This window comes from Glycine max, chromosome 9 (assembly GCF_000004515.6).
Source record: "Glycine max cultivar Williams 82 chromosome 9, Glycine_max_v4.0, whole genome shotgun sequence".
Taxonomy (NCBI): domain Eukaryota; kingdom Viridiplantae; phylum Streptophyta; class Magnoliopsida; order Fabales; family Fabaceae; genus Glycine; species Glycine max.
The window spans coordinates 9,046,094-9,071,462 of record NC_038245.2 but is presented as its reverse complement, the minus strand read 5'-3'; the positions used below and the strand labels follow the sequence as shown (position 1 = coordinate 9,071,462).

Below are 25,369 nucleotides of genomic sequence, written 5' to 3'. Positions count from 1 at the left end.
ACTTGTGAGTGGACGAGAACGTAAAACTTTTTCACATTGTCAGGGTATGAACTATTTTATCTTGTATAATACCATGAGTCGATGCATTGACAATGATTATATTAGACAAAACCAGTTAAAACATTAGCTGAAAGCTAAAAACTATTTTATTATGGGAAAATTGCCAAAAAATGTTTGCGCCAATTGGGATTTAAAGGAGATATAACAGAATATAAAATTTTCAACTTTTTAAAAAATAGGGAAAAAAATGTGCCATAAAAAAGTTGGTTGCAAAATTCACAGTAAATTAGTAAGTTGCGCGCAAAAAGTGTAATTAAGCCATAATTGATTAGCTTAATGCAAATTCAAATTTTTAAGCCTTAAGACCCTTAAATAATTTATTAGTAATCAAGAAAATTGATTCTTCCAAGTTTTAAAACTTAAAAACGTGTTTCCACTATAAAGTAATACATATGGAGCAAATGTCCTTCGGAGTTTCTTAATGCCCATAACATCAACAGAAACAACCTATTCAACCTTAAGCATATACTTGTGTATAAATTAACATCATATTTTATCTTCAAGTTGAATTCAACTAGTTTTGTAAGTTAAGAGTGTTGCTACTCAATAATAAAAAATAAAAAAACAGAACAGCTAATCGAATCTAATATCAGAGATGAATTTATGAAAATTTCATTGGTAATGAAGTCTTTGGATATTTGGAACTTTACTTTTCAATAGCATGACTGTAAAATTTGTAGTTTATTACAGCAACTCAATTCTAAGTAGAAGTTAATTATATGCACCTATACATGCAAAGCTTCTTGTTCTTGTTACATAATTAGAAAGTAGACGGGTCTAGCTTGGGGGAAAAAACTATTTAAGCTCAACGACTGTGAAGATTTTATCCACAGAGCAAGATGAGGGAAGCTGCTAGTTTGTAACCATTGAACAATAGCAGACTAACCACTTGACTTGCTCAACCACTATATATGTAATGTACTATTTTCAGAATCTCTTCATGTTCCTTCTTATTTCTTCCGAATGGTTAATATTGTTGAACATTGGACATAAGGAAAAGAAAGTATAACATATTAAAGGCCTCTCATGATGATGCTATGCCAGCCAAAAGTTCTCGAGAACCTGCCAAGTGTCCTGGTACATGTTGCCTTATCTCTTCAAAAGCACACAAAGTTTCTGCATCCAGACCACCAGCAAACTACAAAAAGCATACCAAAATTAGAAAATCAGCCTAATCAATTATGAAAATTGTAAGAATATTACCAATTGTTGGCTGCCACTAACCAAGTTGCAAATAACTGACACAATGTTGAGAAATTAATATTGATGACAATAAAATACGCAGGGTTTTGCAGACAGTTATACAAGAAATACCTGATGAGCTCTATATGCAAAATGCATGCCCTGAAGCAGAAGGGATTCTTGACTAGACCTGTCTGAGTTCCGAGCAGATCCAAGCTCCATTGTCACTCTTTTCATATACATCTTGACCAGAATCATAGAAGCCTGCTTTATCTGCAAACATGGCATATTTAATGCTCATACAATGAAGTTTTACAACTGAAAATTGAAAATTGCGCTTTCAATTCTCAAAGATACAATGTTTTCTTAGAAAGTGCATTATGGACCTAACTTAATTCTACGAAGCTGACTTGTAAGGCGAGGGTTTCCCCCACTTATATACTTTAATTTGACCATATCTTTAGTTGATCTGGAACTAAACCACTCAACCACCACCCTCAAGGTTGCACTTCAGGCAACCTCCAAAGAGGCCACAACTAAGGCAGACTAACGGATGCCCGTAATTAAGGCAACTTTTCCAACATGTGCATATGTGAGTAAACCATTACCAGAGATTTGGATTAACACATACTAAACTCAAGTATATCCATCACTCATCATTACGGCTCATGCTCACACTCACACAACTCAGTTCATGTCATTAAGTATTATATCTAAATAAGCAGACTAACTTCAACAACTGTAAATGTCATTGAAACATAAATTCTAATTCTTATTAGAAAGGCAAGGTCTACTAAGTATCATTATTGTTATCACATCCACAAAGAAGGCATAATAAAGATACCTTGGTCATGATTCCTGAATCAAGCATCCAAGCAGTTGGAATTTTGTACTCTTGATATGAACGCATTGCAGAATTTTGCAACTTGATTAGTCTCTGTATGCTGCTCTCAGACCTATCACAACCAGAGGATAGGGCAGAGTTAGTATCCTCTAAACTATGAACCTGGAATATTTAACATTAATAATTGAATACATGATATTGATCTATTTCTTTACTTGTCTAATAGGCTGGCCATCTTTCTCAAGGAAGCTCCACATGGAATTTCTGGGTCATCCTTGAAGGACGAAATCTCTTGTTCTAACAATTTAAGTTCGCGATATTCAACTGCGGCTTCACGCATAGCATCAGCTTTCCTCTCGGGCCAATTAAAATGTTTCAAGACTGCACGCTCATCAGCCTGTAGAAAACAGAATTCATAGCTAATATGAAACCAACAGCAACCTGGTATTAGCATAATTTCAGTTTACCACTTGATCATAACATCATCTTAAAACTCTCATTGCCTTTCGGTAATCACAATTTAGTTATGTCTCATTTACCTAACTTTTTTATGCATGTGCGTGGTCAAGCTACAAAATCAATTAGTTCAAGCTTTTCGCTTAACCACCTTTCCTATCTACCAGGCTTAAACCAAATGTACCCACAAAATCAGAAGGGAAGTATGGTAGAAGTAATACAACTCAGAAGTGGGGTATGACATTCAAGGCAAAATCAGCAAGAGTTTATTGTTTTTACTCTGAATTAACTAATACTAAATTTTCAGTCTTCAACGGTACAATTTTCAGATTTCAGAAACAGGATGTACACTCTTTTCTCACCAATTTAAAACTACTATAAATTTATAATGGAATAAAACTATGTACGTCATTGCAAAAGAGAAACTATACATGTGATGTGTCATTAACTTAAAAGACAATGAATTAACACAAACCAGCTGCCTAATAGGTGGAGAATAATTGGACCACTAGATTAATTAATTTTGCTTCACACTCACCAATGACGAGAGTTCACCATCAAGCCAATTGACAAAATTTAAGACATCTTCAATATCCGTGTAGGCTGCTTCTACCACCTTTTTTATCAGGTCATTAATGAAAGCTCCTTTTGTTTCAATGTCTGCCCTTATCTGGAAAACATAATCAGTCATTAATGGTGCATATTAAGTTGAAAAGAACAGAAAATGTGTAACCACCAATTGAATTTGAAGACACAATGCTTACTGGTAGCCGATAAAAAAAATGCTTACTGCTAAAAGATGAGCGGAACGGTTTTGAATTTCTCCAACAATGCTGCTGTGTACATTGACAGATACCGGTTTCTGCTGTTTAACTGTCCCTGTTGTGCTTTTCATCCCTTCTTGATTCTTTAATGTGTGAAATAGTTTCACAAATGCAGGGACCCTTTGAGTGTTACTCGCTTTTGCTATAGGCCTTGAAGGGATTGATGGTGGCATAGGTGGTGGAGGTGGCGGCAGGCACGAGTTGGGAGTGGGTTTTCTTCCTTTCCTTGCAGTTGGGGCATCAGGAATGGCAGGAATTGCAGTTGGTGGTGGAATTGATGCTTCAACAAACCCTCCATTTGCAATGGCTTCCTTTTTCACAATGGACCTTTCTAATTTGTCAGCAATGAGTTTCTGAATGTGTTTAAACTTGGGGCTCTGATGTTCTCCATTTGGCTCCTTCATGCACAATAAAAAATCAGACTCATTTATAAGAAAGCCACAGTTGATAGATAACCCTTATCAACAAAAAGATATGTGGTATCTTTATACAAAATAACACTAAAAAAATCCAATCAAAATGCATTTGATGATTCTAATAAATGGACTAACCATACTACTACCTCCGCTCCAAAACTACTGATATTTTACAAATTTTAAGTCTCATTAATTATTTTTTTTTCCGCATGTGCCTTTATTTAAAATAATTACATTTGATCTTTAAGAAAATTTCTACACTTGCAACCTATCTAAAAGACATTTCAACATACAACAAACCACATTTACCTCTTCTATTAAATAAAGGTCTTTAGACAAAATATATAAATGTTATACCCATATCAAATGCTACTTAATTTTAACCTTAAACATCATGAATTTTGGACATGAGGAAGTAGAAATTATGGACAGTAAAATGGAAGAAACAATTAAAAAGATGCACCTCACATTCCAAAAGTCCAAATTTTCTTTTTCCTTAAGCATATTATAATAAACAAGAAATCAATTAACACTTCAATTCTAACCTTCTCATTGCCACCCAAAGACACCACCTTTACTTCAGCAGCAGCAAGATCCTCAGTGAGTTTCCTGTTGTGAGACTCCAGCTCCACTTTCAAGCCCTTAACTTTCTCCAATTCAGCCTTCAAAGCCTGCACTTCAGACTGCAGATTCTTGATCAAACTCTCACTCGCCTCGAGCTTCTCCATCAATTCTTTCTTACTCTTCTCATCAGAGTCCTCCTTGTCCCTCTTGAAAGCAAAATCCCCAGCCCCATTCCTTGGCCTAGCAAATTGTTCCACAACATGAGGTCTCACGAAACGAGCGACAACCTTAGTCTCTTCAGCTTCCCTACCCCTTTGAGTTGTTCCCACAACCTCTTCATTGGGTTTGGCCTTGTTCAGCACAAGACCCCTTTTGATCCTTGAATTGTGCTTCAACTCTGGAGTCACAGACTTGGCTCTCCTTGATGGTGTTGACACCACCACATTGTTGACAACAACCTCTGGTGGAGTCTTTGGCGGCTCTCTGTACTTGGAAGGAAGCCTTAACCGTGATGGAGTTAAACTGTTCTGAAGCTTGATCACATTTTTCGTTGTTGTCATTGTTGGTGATGGTTGTGGAAGCGACGATGGCAGTGGTGAGGCTGGTGACTCTTGTTTCATGGCTGAAAGTGGAGTCTCAAAAAGAGAGAGAATAGATCAAAGAATGACACAAGAAAAACAACAAAAGAGAAACAAAAAGACAATTAGTTCTTTGTGACAGTGGAATGGTGGTGTTTCTGTGGGTGGCAATAATATACTAAGTAGTGGTTGAAGCAGGATCATGCCACCTAGAAAAGACAGAGGGTTTATGCAACACCTTTGTATATGGAAGATGAGAATTAAAACACAATCAGTGGTAGTATAGTGTGGCCATTGATAATGAACAGTGACACATTCTTTGAACCTCAGTGACTCAACACAATTTGTGTGTGTGTGTTTTTAACACCTTAGGAATCGAAGACAATATGAGAAGGTTTACGACAACTCATACTCTCTGCCAAGCTAAACCAACCAAGTTAGACCCTCTTGATATAATTTGTGTGTAATAAAGAACATTAATGATTCTTTATTCTTTCTTCTTCTCAATTAAATTGCACATTGCATTGAAGTGATGTGAGTGAGAGTTACCAAAAATCACTTGGTTGACATGGAATGAATGAAAAAGGCACAAAAGCTTGGTGCTTAACTTGGCCACACCAAAAGAAAGTGATCCACAATCCAAAGGCTGAGGACACTATGACTCGAAAGGTACGGTTGGATTCTAATAGAAAAAAAGTGACAGAAAATTCCATTGATTCTTTGTCTTTTGCTAGGTAGAATCTAATCATATATAGTTCTTCCACTTTGGATGGAATATATGCTGCTTTAATGCCTAGGACTAGTTTCCTCTATAGGAACTAACCTATAAGGCTATAACTGCAACAATGTTTCATTTCCTATCGTATTGCTTAATTAAGTTTAAACTTAATCAATAATGTACTTAAAGTTAATCAAATATCAGAATATGAATATGTCATCTATTAAATTATTTTTGTGCATAATATTTTAAATAAACTCTTTCTTACCAGTGAATATTTGTGTTGATTTTTTAGGTTATTTTTTTATTTGGTTAAGAAGTTCTTAGAATTGAAATGAGAAGCATTTTGATAAGCCGAACTTTTGGATGTGTTGTCTATTTATCAAGCAGGCGTTGCCAAGAAGAAGAAAAAAGATAAAAGGGGATTTTCTCATTTGATTGGTTTGTATTCCGTATCTTCTTTTGTCTATTCACAAAACAGAGAGAGAGAGAGATGTAATGCAATTTATAGAACGGAGATACAAATTCTTAATTATGACTTAAACATTATGGATCCATTGTTTTAAAATTGAATAAAATAAATTTTGAATTAATTGCTAAACAAAATTAAGATGTGTTCAAATTTATCTTATGTACAAACATAGAAGAATTGATTATGGATATTTTATCAAACAGATACTGTTTCTTTGCTAAAAATATGGTATGTGCAATTTTTAATTTGTTTCTTAATTTCTTTGTATTATTTTCCATTATTGTCCTTTCATTTTGTTATATCCCTTGTAGGATAGAACATTTAGCAGTTGTACCAAGGGTCCAATAGGGCTGAATATTGTACATATAGACAATAGCATGCATTATCCGATGACGATTTTGTCATATAAGGATAAACCGCTCTTGGGTCCCAAAAAAAAGTTCTTAATTTTAGCCTTCTACATGCTATAGTGTGACTACTCCATAAAAGAATTTGTCGTGTACCTTTACTATGAGGTAGGGTCAACATCCTTAATTCAATGTGCCAAAATAATTTCTTCGTCATTATTTAGTAAGTACAATACTACTATTGGGCACTATATCCTATTCCAGAAAAACAAAAAAATTATATATAAAGAGAGAGAGAGAGTCGTGTCTTCTAAGGTGAAATTACTAGTTGGGTGTTATTTTTGTAAGGCCAACATAAAACTATATTCTAGAGGGTAGATATTGGGCTGGCGAGTTTTCTGAAGTGGGTAGAGCTTAAAAAAGAGAATACTTGATTTCAAGTTCATGTTTGGTGGCATTGTGTCTTTCATTGTAGCTTAAATTGCAAGTATTAGCAGCCTCATTGGTTCATTCATCAATAATGCGATTCCAATTGACTTAACAACTTAAGCACTAAACCACTTTTTTTTTTCTCTAACCATGTGGGAAAACAATACTTTGATTTGGGCTGAAGTGAACAAAATGTCACTTGCAAGCATGGAAACAACCTTTAAAGATATGGATTCCTCTGCCTTGAATGCCAAAATCAAACTCATAGAGGTCACACTGTTTACCTTGTCTTCCACGGGTAATAACAAATTCTTCGGATTAGGGACCACGGATTGTAAAAAAGATCATTACAGGTGGAATTAAAGATAATGAAAGTAAAAGCTAAGGCATGATTACGAAATTTGTTGCACTTATAAAGCAGAATTTTGCATATATTTTTGTACGTTGATCTATGTTGGATGTGATCAGGAATGCAAGACACTTCACATTGCCAAGGTCTTTTATTATTATTATTTTTTATTTCTCTGGGCCAATACAAAGGCAATGAATTCAACACACATACAAATCTAAGGCATAGATTCAAAACCCTCTAAGTCTCAAACTCAAGAATACCATTACTGAAAATATCAATAATAATAGTAATAATAATTAATAAATAAATAAATTAAGCTAAGTGATCTCAACATTTTGCACTAGAAGACAAGAAGGTAGCGGGTATCATGAGTTTTAGCCATCAATTCTTTACTTGACGCTCTTAAAGCAGAAAAAAAAAATAGTAAGTTTCTTTTCGCTTTCTACAAGAAAGATTCATCATCAAGAAGAATACTCGGATAAACCTATACGTGTAATTTTAGAGTGTTAGACTTTCGGTTGAAGTGCTAAATTTGTCAGTAAACGTGATATATAAATATACGTACATCGATCCAGACAGAGTTTGTACAGGTCAAATGCATTTATAAATTTATATCAACATGTGGATATATAGTGCACTTTCTGTTCTCTTGACATGAATTTAATGTAGACTTTTCCAACAACTGCGAGTCTAAAAAATTAAGAAAATAATTAACATATATAAAAAGAAAGACATTATATCCTCAGGAACACATGAGTATTAATATTTATTAGTGCTCCATATTGAAAATTCAAGCTTAAGTGACCTTTATAAGGAATGAATGGATTATTCGTATTGCATTCCCTCTAATTTTAAACTATGCTGAATATCATTTATATATGTACTTTTACCTGACTGGCAGAGTGTCAGTGGAATTTGATTTGTTCAATTTGTTAGCAGACATGTGGGGATTACTCGCACGAAAGTTTGCAAGCCTCGTATGATGCAAGATGTTTTCATATAGTAATTTTTCTTATCAAACAGTTAGCTTAGTGAGAAAAGGGGACACGTGAAATTAAACCTGAATCAGAATGAACTACATCATCAGAACATTGTAAGAGCCCCTATATTTTAGAGCCATTGCATTCTACACACAGTTCAAAGCAGGCTTTTGGTGCAACGTCTTTCACAAGGACAAACACAAAATTAGTAACACCTTTATTTATTTTTGTCTCCCATTGAGGCATGAGGACCCACTTGAGCTTATTTCTTCGTTATACTCCCTCCAGTTTTTATAAGAATCAATTATTAAAATTAAAAATAATTAATTTAATTTGATTGTAACGTTAGTTTATTTTTTTTATAAATTTATAAATTGTTTTAAAAAATTATTCTTTATATAAATAACATGATATTATTTTTCTCAAATACTTTTATTTACTTTAATTCTTTTGGTATTTCTCCTCATTAATATATTTATTACTTTAATTTTTACTGTTTATACATTTTGAAAAATAAAAGGTTTTCAAAAATATTCAGAATACAAGATAGAGTTAAATTATCATAGAGCTTAAAACATTGATATATTGTGCCTATTATTTATTAAATTCATAAAAATGACTGATAAGTAAGTATTTTTATGAAAAAATAATTCATACAAAAAATTACTTTAAATTGATTGTTATAAAAAGGACTAATATTGTAATTATATAGTAAAAGTTTTATTAAGCCAAATTTAAGGTTAAATAACATACTTTTTGGTTCGTTAGTTTCATAATTCCATAAATGTTTTTCTTATAATCTCAACTTTTGGCAACTTTGTTGTTTGGTGTCAAGAGAAAATAATTTGTTTTCTCTGTTATTGAAACTAAATAAAGAACACAAATATATATTCCCCTCTGGCACTATGAGGAGAATTTGAGGCTGCAGTTTTCAGTGTTTGATCAGAAGAAGGGTCGTCCGAAAATACTTACATCACAGACAATAAAGTCACAGAGATGCTTAAGTGTTTAAATTAGTTAATTATTGTGAATCATAAATAAATAATGGATCAAGTACCTGTCTTCCTAGATTTATATTTCAGAGATATATTGCGATTTTGAATATTAGTGCTGCCCAACTTGAATCATTCGGCAAACTTTCTCAAGTTCTGACAACTTAAACTCCTTCATGTCATCATCTAGCTAGAAACATCAAACATGAACATTAAACATATATTAGTTGCATGCAGGAATTAGTTAATATATATGTGCGTGTGTGGCTTAAGGCTAAACTTGATATATGGTGAATATAACTCATACAAACATGCCCAAATAGAAAGACAGGGAAGTAGAAAGGCATGCACACCTTGAAGCTTTTATCATTCCAAAACCAACAAATGAGGCTAGAGAAGTGCAATTTTATGAAGTTAATTTCTTTGGTTCAGTTGATCTTTGGTTATGAGAAAGAGATGAAAATATAAAAGATGGAGAAAAAGGCAATGTGGGAGAAGGAGTGTTCGGGGGTTGATATGAGTAGGTGATTCCCTTTGAAGGAATACTTGAAACACATAAGAAAATATTGTTCAAAACTTTGCCTGCGGTTAGTTGTGACTTCACATCACACAAGGTGCCATTAGTTATTGCGGTTGTGACTTAAGAAAAATGTCATTATATATTTGTTTGTTTGAAATTCCTTGTCTTATGCAAATTTGCTCTTGAATTCACGTGCCTAACATTACATGTCTGCTACATGAAGAGGTGTGAACGCAAAATTCATCCCCTTTTGCTGGTGGGTACCAGGGTTTAATTAAAGTATCTTAAGATGGGAGACAGCAGCATGTCTTCGTCGCATTGATTTTACTATCTTAACCAAACTTGACATTATACCCTTTTTTATTTATCAATTTTGTGTCTCTCTTTCCAACTGAATATAACGAGACTTTGACTTAAAGATGGATTATTGACACCCAAATAGTAAGTGGGATTAGTCTTTAAAAATTATGTAATTTAATTTAAGTAATTAAAAATGAATACTTTGCGGGGATTAAAATAAGAACAATGCTATATATAGTACGAAGATTCATGGCACGAAATGCACGGAAATGCTTTGTAATTATTTTAAGAAATACAGTAATAAATTAAATTCTAAAGGGAAAATATTTTTTTTAATACTGCTCCGTTAATCGTGCAAAGTTCTCGCAAACTGTTTATGTTTTTTTTATTAAAAAAAAATCACATGCAAACCGGTACCTAAGTGATACAAATATACAACCTAAACCATTAGATGTCACAAAATCTAAATTTCAAAGCATGAAGAAAAAGATACCATTAGTATTGGGGTTGGGGTACAAGTGTGATGTGAAATCTCACGTTGAATAAAAAAATAAGAAAGTTGAACATTAAATAAGTGAGAAAAAATCCTATAAATCTGAGCCTTTCTTTTTTCGTGGCGAAAGCTCATCTCGTTGTAGTGAGATTGAGTTTGCAGCTCATCATTCCTCTGGGCTCAATTACTTCCTTGTAACATCAAAATTTATCACAAAAACATTAAAAACTATATTTTTAGTTTCTAAAATTCTTTTGTACAATTTATTTATAAAAACAACAATTCTTAACAAAAATCCTATAAAAATCTAGGATAATTGCTCACAAAAACAAGGTGTAAGAAGAAATTATCAATTTGGTTATACAAGTCTATGCTAAGGAAGTCTAGTATTAGAAGCTAATGTGACTTTTGACCTATGTCTTCTCTATATTGTTTCCCTTCCTGACAAAGAACTCTAGTTGCACTTCAATGTCCTTATATAGATTTTTTTGAAGATGATTATTGGACCTTGTCTTGGAGGCCCATGAGATTCGTTACTCCTTATCTTAAGAGGCTTGGAGGACAAAGAGATTCATTGTGAGTTGTCTCCATCACATAATTGGTTCCTCCTACTTTCTTGGCTGGAACAACTTGCACACAACTTTGAATTGAGTTATATCTATTGGTGCTTGCTTTTTTCTTAGAAGTCATGGCTTATCCTTTTTAGCACAATCTTGAGGCTTGCTACTTCTTAAGAAAAAGTGAGTCTTCTGCAAAATAGTGTTGATATGTTCTTGATCGTTGCAGATTGTGAAAGACTATTCTTCTTCATGCATGGTTGCCTTGTTTTGTAGGACTCAACCCTTTCTTTTCTCTTTCGAATAGATTTGTTGGATCAAGAGAGCTTTATCAATATAATGCATTAGTAAACTACTACATGGAGTAGATCTTTACAACTCCCAAAGTGTGCTTCCTAATTATGTAGACACATCTATCTTCACTTGTTGTCTCAACATTGCATCCCCCAATAATTATTAAGTTATGTGTAGCTTTTGGTGTCTACCCCTTGACTTAAACTACCTCCAAAATCATGCTTCTTGTCATATAACTCATGATTTCCCTTTTGTTTATGTTTTCGTGCTTTTGAAGTTAGTCATGATTTAGATTTGACAATCAAAAGGCATATGCCAATGCTTCACACCTTTTCTCCATGCTTCTTGATAAGGCTTGTTTCTTTGAAATCACTTCAAGGCAAAACCATTTATAGCAAAAGTCTATTGGACTTAATTAAAACCTGCTTCTTCAAAGTTTATTGTCATTAAATCATTCATCTCACAAAGGGTTGTGCTTAAGTAATTTCTCCTTTTGGTATGTCTTCTTCTAAGCTAGGAGAGAGACTATTGTTGTCCTTTCTTTGCCAAAATTATGTTGCAAACTTCTAACACTCAAAGTTGGTTTTTTTTTTTTTTTACATTCTTTCTTTTCTCTCTCTCTGTACTTTTCCTTGACAAGGTTGACTCCTTTTGATCAAAGGTTATACTTATACTCAGGATATCATTTTTTTCATGAAATGCTAGATCACTTTCAAACAACATGAATATCAGCTAAGGTTATACAAGGATAGAACCCCAAGGCTTAGAACCTTGATAAATTGCCTTGTATTCCTACATTTTGTAGTAGTTTAGGGACAATTATGTGATATCGTTCATGCTTTTGAGCTTTGTTTATGTTCATTTTAGTTGAGTTTTCAATAAAAGCTTGGTTTAGTTACGATTTTTGGTTTATACCATTTTACTATTGATCTTTGGGTTGTTTTCTTGTTTGCAGGAATTTTATTGAAGCTTGGAGCAAGCAATGAAGATGTACCAATGAAGCTTGTACAAATATTTGCACACCTCTACATAAACTCCTACAAGAATTAACTCCAATTTTTCATTTTGTTGTCTTTTGGGCTTGAATCCTTATTAGCCCATAGTTTTAAATAGAGATTTTATGTTATAGCTTAGGGTTCCAAATGTTGTGCATGAAAAGGACAAGGGATTTGAGATGTTGCATGATGGCTTTGATGCTTAAGGATTCATCTTCCATTATTTCTCCATCAATTGCTTCTTCCCCCATGGTTGTGAATGGCTGCGTTTGTAATAGCCCGTTTCCTTTGTTTGTTTAATATAAAATAATGAATAAGAATAAAAATTAGGTCATTAGATTTCTCACTATATATAGGAACTTTTAACCCATAACAGCTTTACAAAATATTTTTTATTCCTTTTTCTCTAACGCTCAAAAACCCTAACATAGCAACCAAAGGAGGAGCTTTGGAGAGCACCAGAAACGCCACCAATGCTAACAGATAATGCTTGAGCGACTACATTGAGGTAAGACATGAGTTACTCAAGCTTAGGTATTAAAATCAACATGTGTAGGGATCCCTAAAGGATCAATTTTTGTGTTATTTTGAATTGTTTTATGGAATTCAATTATGTTCTTATGTTTTTACTCGCAGGTTGATTGTGTTTGAAAGGCCAATTGGTGTCCTGATGTGAAATTATTGTGAAATTGATGTGTTCCTGTGTTGAGTGGAAACCCTAAAAATTGGGCATTTTATAATTGATGAATTAAGCAAGGAGGAGTTTACCATAAGGGGAGTGAGCTCTTTCTTTTCCTTTATTGTATAATTTTCTTTAGATGTTCATAGCATTTTCTCTTTTTGTCAATAATAAATTCTACCTAATTGTATTTTATTGCTGAAGTAATTCTGAAAAAATTATGATTAATTTCCGTGATGATGGTACAGTACACGAAATCAAGCTGTTGTTTCTCATTGCTAGATTTCCATGGCTTCATCGAAATGCGTTTAGGATATACATGCATACATACATACATACATACATACATACATACATACATACATACATATATATATATATATATATATATATATATATATATATATATATATATATATATAGTATTACATGTATTTGTATAGTGGTGTGTTATATATATTTGCTACATGTAAATACATTTAAAAGCTTTGAAATTAGATATATTTTATTATTATAATATATGCTTATCTATTTGTTAAGTATATTTTGTAGTTAGTTAATTGAGACTTAGAGGTGCATATCAGTGTTTTATACTTACTGCTTTGATTTGGTTAGTGTGTGTATACTACATAAAGTTTATATTGTTATTAATTAATTAACATTGAAGATATTATAGTGTTGTTGTGATATGATTTTGAAAATTATTCGAGTCGATGTATATGTATATGGGTTATGTCTTGTAAACATTGCTATGAATGTATAATATGATATATGAGTATAAGTGAAGTATGTAATGAATTGTGAGCTATGAATTATACAATTACATAACTGTAAGACCCTTTAAGGGCAACAAGTTCATGCGTGATGAGTTAAAACGATTTTGAAAACAATTGACTAGTTATGTGTATTGCATAGTTTATAGATAGAGTTTGTGTGTTAAAATGTTTTCTAGGTTGGACCTAAATTAGGAGGGAAATACACTCGATTTGAGTGTTTCTTTAAGCCTGTGCTGATTCCACATGGTTGAAATATTCTCACAAAACAAAATGACTCCGACTGGTCTCCCTATGATTTTACTAAGAGTGACTTGATTTACCCATTGTGAGGCATGTCTTGTCATGTACTCCTAGGCGCCCGACGAGGTTTTTCACTGAAAATGATACCACATTGCATGTAGGCTTAAGTCTAGTGTATATGTTGCAAACACTTGTATTTGACTATCATTGAGTTAATGATTGAGGTTTTGGTGTTATTTTCTAGAGTGTGTAAACTTGAATAAGTGTGAATAATGTGTGTGATTTTGTTAAGTGATGTTGCTTATGTAAATTTAGCTCTAAGTATTATATGCTTCACATGCTCTAGTGTTTTATTATATATGAATGTGATAACTCATTCCTATTGTGTGTTTGTGTTTGGGCTAAATGCCATTTTGTTTCAGGTGAGCCAACATATGATGAATTCCATGCTGGAGATGGAGAGGCTTAGCCTTTGCTAGGAAAATGCTCTGATAAATGTGACATCTGAGCATAGGGTTTTATTTCATATATTATAATTCCATGAATAGTATAGTTGTTTTATGTTTTCCACTATTAGTTTGACTTCTTTTCATTCAGAATGAACAACCTTGTTATGAGCCGGGATGATTTTGTTATTTACTTGGACAAGTTCTATTATGATGTTAGAAAAGTGAATACAAACCTTTTACCGTTTTAAAATGCTTTTATTTAAATGTGTTTTAAAACTTTTAATTAATTCTGCATTCTTATTCCTTTATTATTATTATTATTATTACATATATGTGTGGGGTAGAAGGTGTCACAAAGTTTTTCATTTGTTTGGGTTTAATGTAATTGGTCTTACTTTCATGTAATTGCTACTTTAGTTTTTATTCAATAAAAAATTGTTATTGTTCTTCTTTCATGCTTTGTTATAGTCTAATCAACTACTTACATGATTCTTCAATTCCATTGATAATTGAGAATTCCTTTTGGATTGTGAACTAAAAAAGATAACCAATTTCTTAATGTCTAGGGATAGGTAAAGAGAACTAGTCATCGATGAACCCTTTTTCTTAATGCAAGTTGTTTGGTTATGCTAATTCAAGGGATTGATAGTACGGTGAATGAACTTAGGTTCTTTTGCTTAAGGATTTAAGGATTACATAAATTTGTGCAACATACACTACTACAAATAAGGCCTTTAATTATGATTCTTTTTTAACCATCATGGAATCTGTCGTCATAGAATGTGGACCACTATCCACGATGGTTTTAAAACCGTCATAGAATATGTTACATTTTTACAATAAAAGTCTTTTTGCGTGTAGTTTTATGATCATTTTTCATAAAATTGTCATAGAAAATGAAATTTCTATGACAGTTTCCAAAAAAATAATCATAGAAATATCAACATCATTGATAATTTTTCTCAAAATAGTTGTAGAAGATGGACTTTCTATGACAGTTTCCTAGGAACCGTCATAGTTTAAGTTTTTTTGTAATATTTATTTTGTTTTACAGCCAACCCAACCTGTAATTTAACAACAAAACAAATCCAAGTAGACTAGACCAAAACAAATATAGGAAATAGACTTAGTCAATCCAGACCAAATTATAAATTAATTAATTAACATCAATAAATATGTTTCAAATGATATGTATCATATGAAACATTGTCAAACATTGATCAATGCATTATTTTTACATTTAAACAAATATTTTGACCATTCCTTTCATATTGTTGTAATCTTCTACAATTCCAATGGTGTTCCATACTAAACCACTACAATGTATATTAAACATAAGTTAATCACATTATCTTTAGATTCCTATCTAACGATCCAGGACGTAATCCAGGGTGTGAAGAATAAGAAAAATGTGGATTCTCTGTTTTTCTTGCTTGTGCTGGATTTTGAAATATTTTTAGGATTTTCTTTATTTTAACATCTTTAACTAGTAAATAAAAAAATCAAACAAACAAGGAAAACAAAGAAGTTCAACAAAATATATCAAATTATCAATGGAAAGAGAGGGATTTGAACCCTCGGTACAAAAATTTGTGCAACGGATTATTAAAAGGATAATGTAAACTAGCATATTAATGAGAGCAAGTTAATGACATTTTATAATTAAAAGTTAATAATTGAAACTTGTTAAAGCAAACTAGTATATCGTGTTTCATTCATACTTTAAACCCCCCATGACTATGGTCTACATCCCGTGCATGACATTATAACCACACTCATAGCCTTTGGATTGAATATGACTCTAAATTTAATATGAAATGAAGTTAAAGGTCATATACAAAGTTACAAAATGTCACCAACAAGATTAAAGCATTAATTAAATAACTTACCTTTACTTCAATCTAGTGAAGTGGAAGTAAAAGTTTAATCTAGGAAGGATTACCATGGAATCTCTTAAGTTCCTTCATAGCACTGGTTAAAATAACTCTACTAGAAAATATGCATTCAACATCGCCAATTTAACATCGGTTATAAGAAAAACCAATGTGAAATAATGTGTGGTGACATTTTTGTAAATAAATAAACATTGTTAACATCAGTTTTGTCAAAATCGATGTTATTTAATGCTCGTTAACATTGGTTTTGATAAAATTGATGTTGTTCAATGCTTGGTAATGTTGGCTTTGACAAAACTGATTTTATTCAATACACTTTAATAACAGTTTTTGAAAAATGATGTTGTTCTTTTTCTAAAACCTACTCTCACTCGTTCTATTCTATTTACTCTATAAGCTTGACTTGTTCCTCTCTAAGCTCCTTCATCGTCTCCACATGCCTAATCCAAACCTTAACCCCTAATCTTCATCGCCCAATGATGTGTTGTCCCCTATCGTCATCGCCCAAACCATACTGTCGCCCTTGGCCTTTATTGGTGTGCATTTGAAACCCTTGGCCTCCACTACTAGGGTACGTGAAGATTCATTCTCACTCTTGCCATCATGCTCTCATTCTTGATGTAGTTGAATATTCACTTTCACCCTTGCTATCATGCTTTCCCTCACCGTTTCTGAACCCTGATCTGGTGACTTCAACGACACCGTCTTTGACTGGAAAAGATCCTTGTCGTTGCACTCTCGCGCCCTAGTTCTAAAGGTCTTAGTGCAGATGTAGGTCTCTGTCAATCGATTGACAAGTGTACCAATTTTATCACAAGTAATAAAGATTAAAATGGAAGACCGAGTGTTGAGTCCACAGAGACTTTGTTTGTACTTGCGTTGGTAAATACCCAATTTGTAAGCAATAGGAAAGGGTGTAGAATAGAATAGGAAGAAGAAAGAACTTGAATTTTAAAAAGGTAAGAATATTAAAATAAACAAGAAGAGAATAAAGATGATTTCAGAATGCAATTATGTTGGGGCCTAGTATGCCTAACTACCCTCGATGCAATATTAATGTTTTTCTCTATTAACTGCTTTCCCAATTTCCACTCACATCTACTAATATGCTCAACCTTAATCCCCCATGATGAAGAGCCTAATTTATGTATTATCTCTCCCAAATCCCTTTGCAAAGATTAAATCATAAACAACATTAAGTATAAAGATGTATACAGAGGCACAACAAAGTCACTTTATCCCTAGTAATGCAATGTTGAGATGCCCTTTCCCAGTTCTTTAGACATTACCATTTCCTAATGAATAACCCCTACAAACAGATGCATGCATGGCCAAACCACACAATAAAGATAAAAAGCAGAAAAGAAACAATAGAAATTGAAATTGCATTAATAGATAAGAAGAGCAACTACATTACAAGGGCTTTGGCTGATAGGCTCCAACAGAGGGGTTTAGCCTCTCATAGCCATGAGAGACTTTACACTTCAAAGGCTAATAGAAGAAGAGGATGGATGACTAGTAGTAAGAAAAGGGGGAATGGTTAAGGAAAGAGGGTTTCCCCTAAGTGAGAGGCTTAGACTTTGGATTTCTTCACTGGAGAGCTTTGAGACTTGGTGTGTCTTTTCCTTCTACCTCATACTCCTTTTATAGGCATGAGGTAGCTTATTTTTCATGTTGACTTCACGCTAAGCGCGCTAAGCATGCCTTGGGCTTTCCTTATGGGCCTTCTCACGCTAAGCCTAGCTTGTGCGCTGAGCGAGACTGCGCGATAAGCCCGAGTTGCACACTTAGCGAGACTACATGCTGAGCCTGACTTTGCCCGCTAAGCGAGAGTGTGCGTTGAGCCTGACCTTACGCACTGAGCGAGCTGTCCAATTCATCAAGGCTTTTTTTCTTCTACTTTTTGCCTTAATTTCCCTTAAAAGCACTTGAATTCTTCTTTTCTTGACTTCTGCTAATAAAAAATAACTAAGATGTTAATTTCTTCATTATATTCTAAAAAACAATAATAAAGTAAAGAAATTACACTCATTTATTAGCCAAAATTGACTATCAAATTAGCTTATATTTCACAGTTATCAAACTCCCCCAAATTAAAACATTTGCTCGTCATCAAGCAAAAGATAAGTCTGAAAGTATCAACACATGAGATAATTGTGAATCCTTTCAATTCTTTCAGTATCTGATCCTAGTTTTGCTCTTGTCTTGGTCTTGTGATGAAACATGACTGAATGCACATGAAGATGAAAAAGGTTAGAAAATAAAACTTCATCAAGGCATAATTGCAACACTTCATTCCTCACAAGGCTTAGTGTTTCCCTCATCGCACAAGTGTCTTGACTTAATATATTTTCAAAATCAACAATTGAACCAATGTTCCCAACTTTGCACTTCTTCTCAGTTAAAGCAAACATACATACATATTTTGGATTACAAAGGGCTTTTAAGGCTTGTAACTTGGCTGGGCTAACAAGGAACTCATGGTTTTTTTCTTGGAAAAACAAAGTTATAAGAAAGCACCTACCTGATAACCCATGACTTGTATTTCAAAAGACCCAGTTGCCTTTTATTCCTTAACAACACACAAACTTTATTTGGAACCTAAGTTATTATCAACTATTTCTTTGAACATTAGGGCTTTTTTTTTAAACAATAGAACTTGGTGTTGTAGCAACTCATCATATTTTATTTTATTTTTGAGTGTGTGTTGTTTCTTGAAGCAAAATTTTTTTCACCAATACCAGCATTCCCTCTCCCCCAAATTAAGGGTAAATTTGCCTTGACCCGGGCTCTCTTACAACCTAAGATAAGGTGGTCATTACTTTCATTAGGCTTAGGTTTTCAAAAAGCAATTAATTGCATTAGGCTCAATAGAGTGCAAGGGATTCATTCAAATAACAGGTTGGCTATTTGGCTAAGTGGCTAAGAACATCAAACAAGGCCTTGATCATTTCCACCCTATGTATGTACTCAAACAGTCCAAGAATCATGCAAAATTAGGGAATTAAGAACAATCATTCTCTCACAATTATAAGGTCACACATCTCACCGGACATTTATGAAGTGCTTGGCTTACCATACCATGATTTCTGTTTGGACTTACTAACCTCTTCACTCTTGTGTTTCAATTCATACTTCATCATTTTCCAATAACTTGTGCTCACAAGAATCAAAACTTTCACAACTATCTCATCAGTATCTCATGCATCAATTCATTCAAAACAGTCACAGCCACTCATTGATTGCCTATCTATCATGCAATTTTATTTTATTTTATTTAATAACTGAATTAAATTGCTGAAATTAAATTATCATTACTGAAAAGAAAAGTACATTGAAATTTAAAAGAAAATAAAATAAAGCAAAATAATTGATGAACTTTTGATGACGCCAAAGATAAGCACTTTTCACATTTGATCCAAGTCAAGAATCCAGAAATTCAAGATAATTGATGAACATAGTTCCTAGAATCTAAGGAAGAGTTTCTTTATTGATAATGCATAGGTTTGGCCAAAGGATATTTTCCAAAAGTTTTTTGAGATTTCATAAATATGATATTTACTCTGTGGTAATCGATTGCCAGAGGCTGTAATCGATTACCAGTTGCCAAAATAATTTATGAAATGCTTTTATGAAATTTGAATTTAAATTTTAAGCATGTAATCGATTACCAGAAGTTGTAAATGTTTTATAACAACCTTTAGAAATTTGAATTTAAATTTTAAAGCCTGTAATCGATTACAACTTGTGTGTAATCAATTACTAGACATGAAAATTCAAATTTCAAATATGAAGAGTCATAACTCTTCAGAAACTAACTTTGTAATCGATTACAGCAGTTATGTAATTGATTACCAGTAAGGAATTTTCGAAAATAACTCCCAAGAGTCACAACTGTTCAAGAAGTTTTTGAATGACCATCAAAGGCCTATAAATAGGTGACTTGGGACACGAAATTCCTTAGAGAGTTTTCCTAAACAAATTGTCTTATCCTCTCAATACCAAATTGTCTTATAACTCTCAAAAAGAATTCCTTGGCCAAAACACTTGCAAATTCAATAAGGAATCTTAAGTGATCTTCAATTGTAATATCTTTCTCTTCAAGAGAGAATTCTTCTTCTTCTTCTTCTTCAAAGAGATTGATTAAGGGACCAAGGGTTTCTTAAGTTGTAAGGTTATCTGAACACAAGGGAAGAGTTGTCCCTGTGTGATTCAGAGTTTTGTAAAAGGATTTTACAAGATAGTGGAAATCTTAAGCGGGTTGCTTGGGGACTGGACGTAGGCACAGGGCATGGCTGAACCAGTATAAAAACTGAGTTTGCATTATCTCTTCGCTTAAACTTCTTTTACTTTATTGCAATTTATATTTCGCTTTAAAGAAGTTTATTTTGAATTGTTCTTGAAATAATTCATAATTAGGGTTTTATTATGAATTAAAAAGAGAGTTAAATTTTAATTGGGGATAGTTTGGTATCTTAATTCAACCCTCCTTCTTAAGATATTGAGGCCACTTGTCTAACAAGCCACTCATTGATTGTTTGTCTATCATGCATTTTTATTTTTTTTATTTAATAACTGAATTAAATTTCTGAAATTAAATTATCATTACTGAAAAGAAAAGTACATTGAAATTTAAAAGAAAATAAAATAAAGCAAAATAAACTAAAGGAAGAAAGAAAAAGAAAAGAAAATTATTTAGTCCTATGTGGGCCATGGGTCCCACTCTCCTTGTGTTGCTATAAGGTCTGCAACATAATCGCCCTGGTGGTGTCTACGGCATCTTCAGCGCTAGAGGTCTCACCCCCCCCCCCCCCCCCCCCCGGGTCAGGTGAGGGCTAGTCTCCTGGCTAGGCGACTCATTGAAGGAAGTCCTCTAGCGTCATGAGTGGTGGATGGAGGCCAAGCTGGACTAAGAGCGGATGAAGACTCTCAATAACGAATCACTAGCCAAGGTGGACGCTATGTACCATCTGTGCTAGCGGCACCGGCAGGGAGGAAGATGAAGAAGGCTGGCTGGTGGTTGCAGGTGGAACTGATTGTGGTGGGCCTGATGGTGCAGAAATTGGAGGTGCATCTGGTGCTGCTTTGGCTCGGACCCTCCTTGATCCTGGGAAGATGATGAAAGGGTTTTCTAGGTTCCAACAGTTCTTCCTAATGTATGCTAAATTGATCATGGGACTGAGCGACTCGAATGCCAGGGTATCTGAGGTGACCCCCTGAACATCACATGGTGTCGTGATCAACGTAGGAAATCCGAGCTGGGAGGTGTTGGACTGGGCAATCTATGTGATCTGGCCAGATATCATGTTGCCTAAGTCCAGAGACCTTGTCAATCTTCTTCCCCCCATCATTTTCTTCCCTCTTTGTATCCTCTTATTTGCTCGCATCCTGCAATACATTGTCAGCTTCAGCGTCCTTTTGCTTGTGGCTTCGGGTGACGATTGCCTTGCATTCTTCCTAGGGGTTCTTCTCAGTGTTGGCCCCAAAGGTTTCGATGGGCCTTTCAGCCATTTGCTTAGCTAGTTGGCCCATATGTACCTCCAGATTTCTGATTATTGCATCAGTACTCTTCTGGTGTGATGCGATACTCTGTATGAATTATACCAGCAATTCCTCCAGCTTAGTGGGCTTCTCCTGTCAGCTGAGATCTTGGCTAGGAGGCTGATGAGATGAACCTCTTTGGTTGAAACTATTCCCTGGATGAGATCTTCAACTGTGGCCCTGCGAAAAATTACTTCTCTGATAGAATCTTGATTGTCCTCCTTGATAGAATCCTTGACGATTCTGACTTCCCATGTAGTTGACCTCGTTGGCTGCGTCGTCTTGAACCATCCATGAGCCTCACTCTTGAGCACCCCCACAAATGTTGCATCCCTTATTGTGCATGGCTGGAGGGGGTTGCACTGCATGTAGTTGTTAGGGAAGATTACTCAATATGGCTGTAAGAGTCTCTAAGGTCTTGGTCAGGAGCTTGTTTTGAGCCAACATAGCATCTTGAGAAGTAAGCTCAAGAAGGCTTTTCATGGTAGGCGTGTAGGCTTGATAAAGAAAGATGGCGTGATCAGTGGCTGCCATATTCTCTATCAGCTCCATGGCTTCTTCTGAAGTCTTCAACTTGATCTTCCCACCAGCGAAGGCGTCGAGTGCTGCTTGGACTTGGGTTGCAAGCCATGAATGAAGATGTTGAGCTAAACTAGCTCGTTGAACCCATGTGTAAGAGTCTTCTAGAGTAACCTATGGAAGCAGTCAAGGGCATCACTCAGCGATTCGTTAGGGTGTTGGTGGAAGGATGAGATTTCCACCTTTCCTTTAGCAGTCTTAGACTTCAGAAAGTACTTCTTCAGGAACTTCTCCACCACCTCGTCCCATGTCCGCAAGCTATTCCCCTTGAATGTGTGAAGCCATCTTTTTGCTTCACCAGCCAAAGAGAAAGAAAATAGATTGAGGCGGATGGCATCTTTTGGCACTCCTGCTATCTCCACCGTGTTGCAAATCTCGATGTATGTGGCTAGATGTGCGTACGGATCTTTATTTGGCAGGACATGAAACAAATTCCCCTGGATCAGCTGGATGAAAGAATGTGGATATGAAATATTGGTTGCCTGCACATCTGGTCTGACTATGCTAATGAAGTACTGAGGTGTGGTGGAGCTAGAGTAATCCTTTAGAGTCATCATCTGTGGATAATCCTCTGCCATGATGCGTTCTTTAAGGAAAGGATGCGGACTGGTCACAAAAGAAGGAAAGGATAATTCAAATGAGGATCTTCTCTCTCCTTGATTGATTTCTCTCCTTGATTGATTTGCACCTCTTATTGCTCTCTCCTTTTTCTTGCAGTGTTGTTCTGTCTGTAAGTTGCTTCTATCTCTAGGTTTAAGGGAACAAGCTTTTCCCCTGCAACTGTACCTCGCATATAAGAAAAAGAACACTACCGTGCAGATTATCAAGGTAAAAGAATTAAAAACAGAGAAATAAAATAAAATAAAATAATAAGAAAATAACATAATAAAGAAAACTTGCATTGAGATTGGGATATGTGACAACCAAGTATGAAGGACAAAGTCCCCGACAACGGCACCAAAAACTTGTTAAGCAATTGGCAAGTGTACCAATTTTATCACAAGTAGTAAAGATTAAAACAGAAGATCGAGTATCGAGTCCACAGGTACTTTGTTTGTACTTGCATTGGAAAATACCCAATTTGTAAGCAATAGAAGAGGGTGTAGAATAGAATAGGAAGAAGAAAGAACTTGTATTTTAAAAGGTAAGAATAATAAAATAAACAAGAAGAGAACAAAGATGATTTCAGAATGCAATTATGTTGGGGCCTAGCATGCCTAACTACCCTTGATGCAATATTAAAGTTTTTGTCTATTAATTGTTTTCCCAATTTCCACCCACATCTACTAATATGTTGAACCCTGATCCCTCATGATGAAGAGCCTAATTTATGTATTCACTCTCCCAAATCCCTTTGTAAAGATTGAATAATATACAACATTAAGTATAAAGATGTATGCAGAGGCACAACAAAGTCACTTTATCCCTAGTAATGCAATGTTGAGAGGCCCTTTCCCAGTCCTTTAGACATTACCATTTCCCAATAGATAACCCTTAAAAACAGATGCATGGATGGCCAAACCACACAATAAAGATGAAAATCAGAAAAGAAACAATAGAAATTGAAATTGCATTAATAGATAAGAAGAGCAGTTACATTACAAGGGTTATTTTTTCAATGTTGAGTGAGCTGTCTAATTCTTCAATGCTTATTTTTTCTTCTACTTTTTGCCTTAATTTCCCTTCAAAACACTTGAATTCTTCTTCTCTTGACTTCTGCTTATCAAAAATAGCCAAGATGTTATTTCTTAATTATTTCCTTAAAAACAATAATAAAGTAAAGAAATTACACCCATTTACTAGTCAAAATTGACTATCAAATTAGCTCATATTTGACAATTATCAGTCTCCACAAAGCATGATCTGGACCATAAGGTGAGATATGGAAATCTTGGACTCCGCTACTCCTAAGGCCAAGCGTTTATGCTTTCAACTCTCTCTCTCTCTCTCTCTCTCTCTCTCTCTCTCTCTCTCACATTTCTACTTTTTGAATCGTAAACTTACCCATAATTAACAACTCTTGCAAAAGTACTAGAAAGACATTGATGCAAAAGCAGTAGAAAAGATGATTAAAATTGGGATTGTCAATCAATTTTTGTGGCTTCTATTTATAGGTATCATTATAGTTCAAATCAGTGTTATGTATTTAAGTTTCATAATTGTAAGGCTCAAGGATTCTTAGGCTATGTTTGAATAATTGAAGGTGGGTGAAATGAAAGGTTGGAATAAAATATTGATATGAAATGAAATAGAACAATCCTCAAGAGAAATGTGATATTTCTCTTTATAGTTTAGATTAGTGTTATGTATTTAAGTTTTTTCATGAAACGTGGCATTTCTATCTTGTACATGGAATCAAGAGTGATGTCAGGACTAGCTATGGTATGTTTTAGAATCCTCAAGATAGAAAATATCTTATGGTACAAGTAAGTTAACAATTTTAATTTCCCCTCAAGTCTTACTTTAGTCATTAAATTAGTGTAAAATGCATGGATTACACCATTTAGTGTAACCATTAAATTGAAATAGTTTTTTGTAGTCGGATACACACTAAAAAATGCTTTTTCTTGGAACTAGTTGGTTCAATAAGAATCCTTGTTTGGTGATAATTATTGATTGCTAACTAGTTTGGTTTTTGAAAGTTGAAACATTTTGCCACCCTTATGGTCCTTTAGGAATTAGTGATTCACACCTTGGTTTTGGTTACACACAAACATGAAGAGCTATTTTGCTCCCCAGATTCATAAATCTTATCATAAAAAAATTGGAAACATTTCCACTATTTAAATTAAGGGTGAGCATGGTTTGGTTCCCTGTAAAAAATTGAAACAAATCAA

At 34.2% G+C, this 25,369-nt stretch overlaps 1 protein-coding gene across 5 annotated transcripts; it reads right to left on the bottom strand.

Annotated features, from left to right (window-relative positions):
- Positions 1-649: 649 nt before the first annotated feature.
- LOC100809254 (protein CHUP1, chloroplastic) lies at positions 650-9,747 on the bottom strand. 5 transcript variants are annotated; one of them, XM_041004913.1, is made up of 9 exons: positions 9,568-9,747; positions 9,280-9,404; positions 4,328-4,981; positions 3,333-3,764; positions 3,081-3,212; positions 2,302-2,483; positions 2,087-2,198; positions 1,375-1,515; positions 650-1,198 (listed from the first exon to the last, which is right to left on the bottom strand). In XM_041004913.1, exons 3-9 carry the CDS (start codon positions 4,964-4,966, stop codon positions 1,085-1,087), a joined length of 1,752 nt encoding a protein of 583 aa, XP_040860847.1. In that variant the 5' UTR covers positions 4,967-4,981; positions 9,280-9,404; positions 9,568-9,747; the 3' UTR covers positions 650-1,084. The 5 variants fall into 5 exon arrangements, with proteins under 5 accessions (XP_040860847.1, XP_006587085.1, XP_040860848.1 ...); XM_006587022.4 differs by having other exon boundaries at positions 4,328-4,968; XM_041004914.1 differs by lacking the exons at positions 9,280-9,404; positions 9,568-9,747 and adding an exon at positions 5,474-5,537 and having other exon boundaries at positions 4,328-4,968.
- Between the last annotated feature and the right edge of the window lie 15,622 nt (positions 9,748-25,369).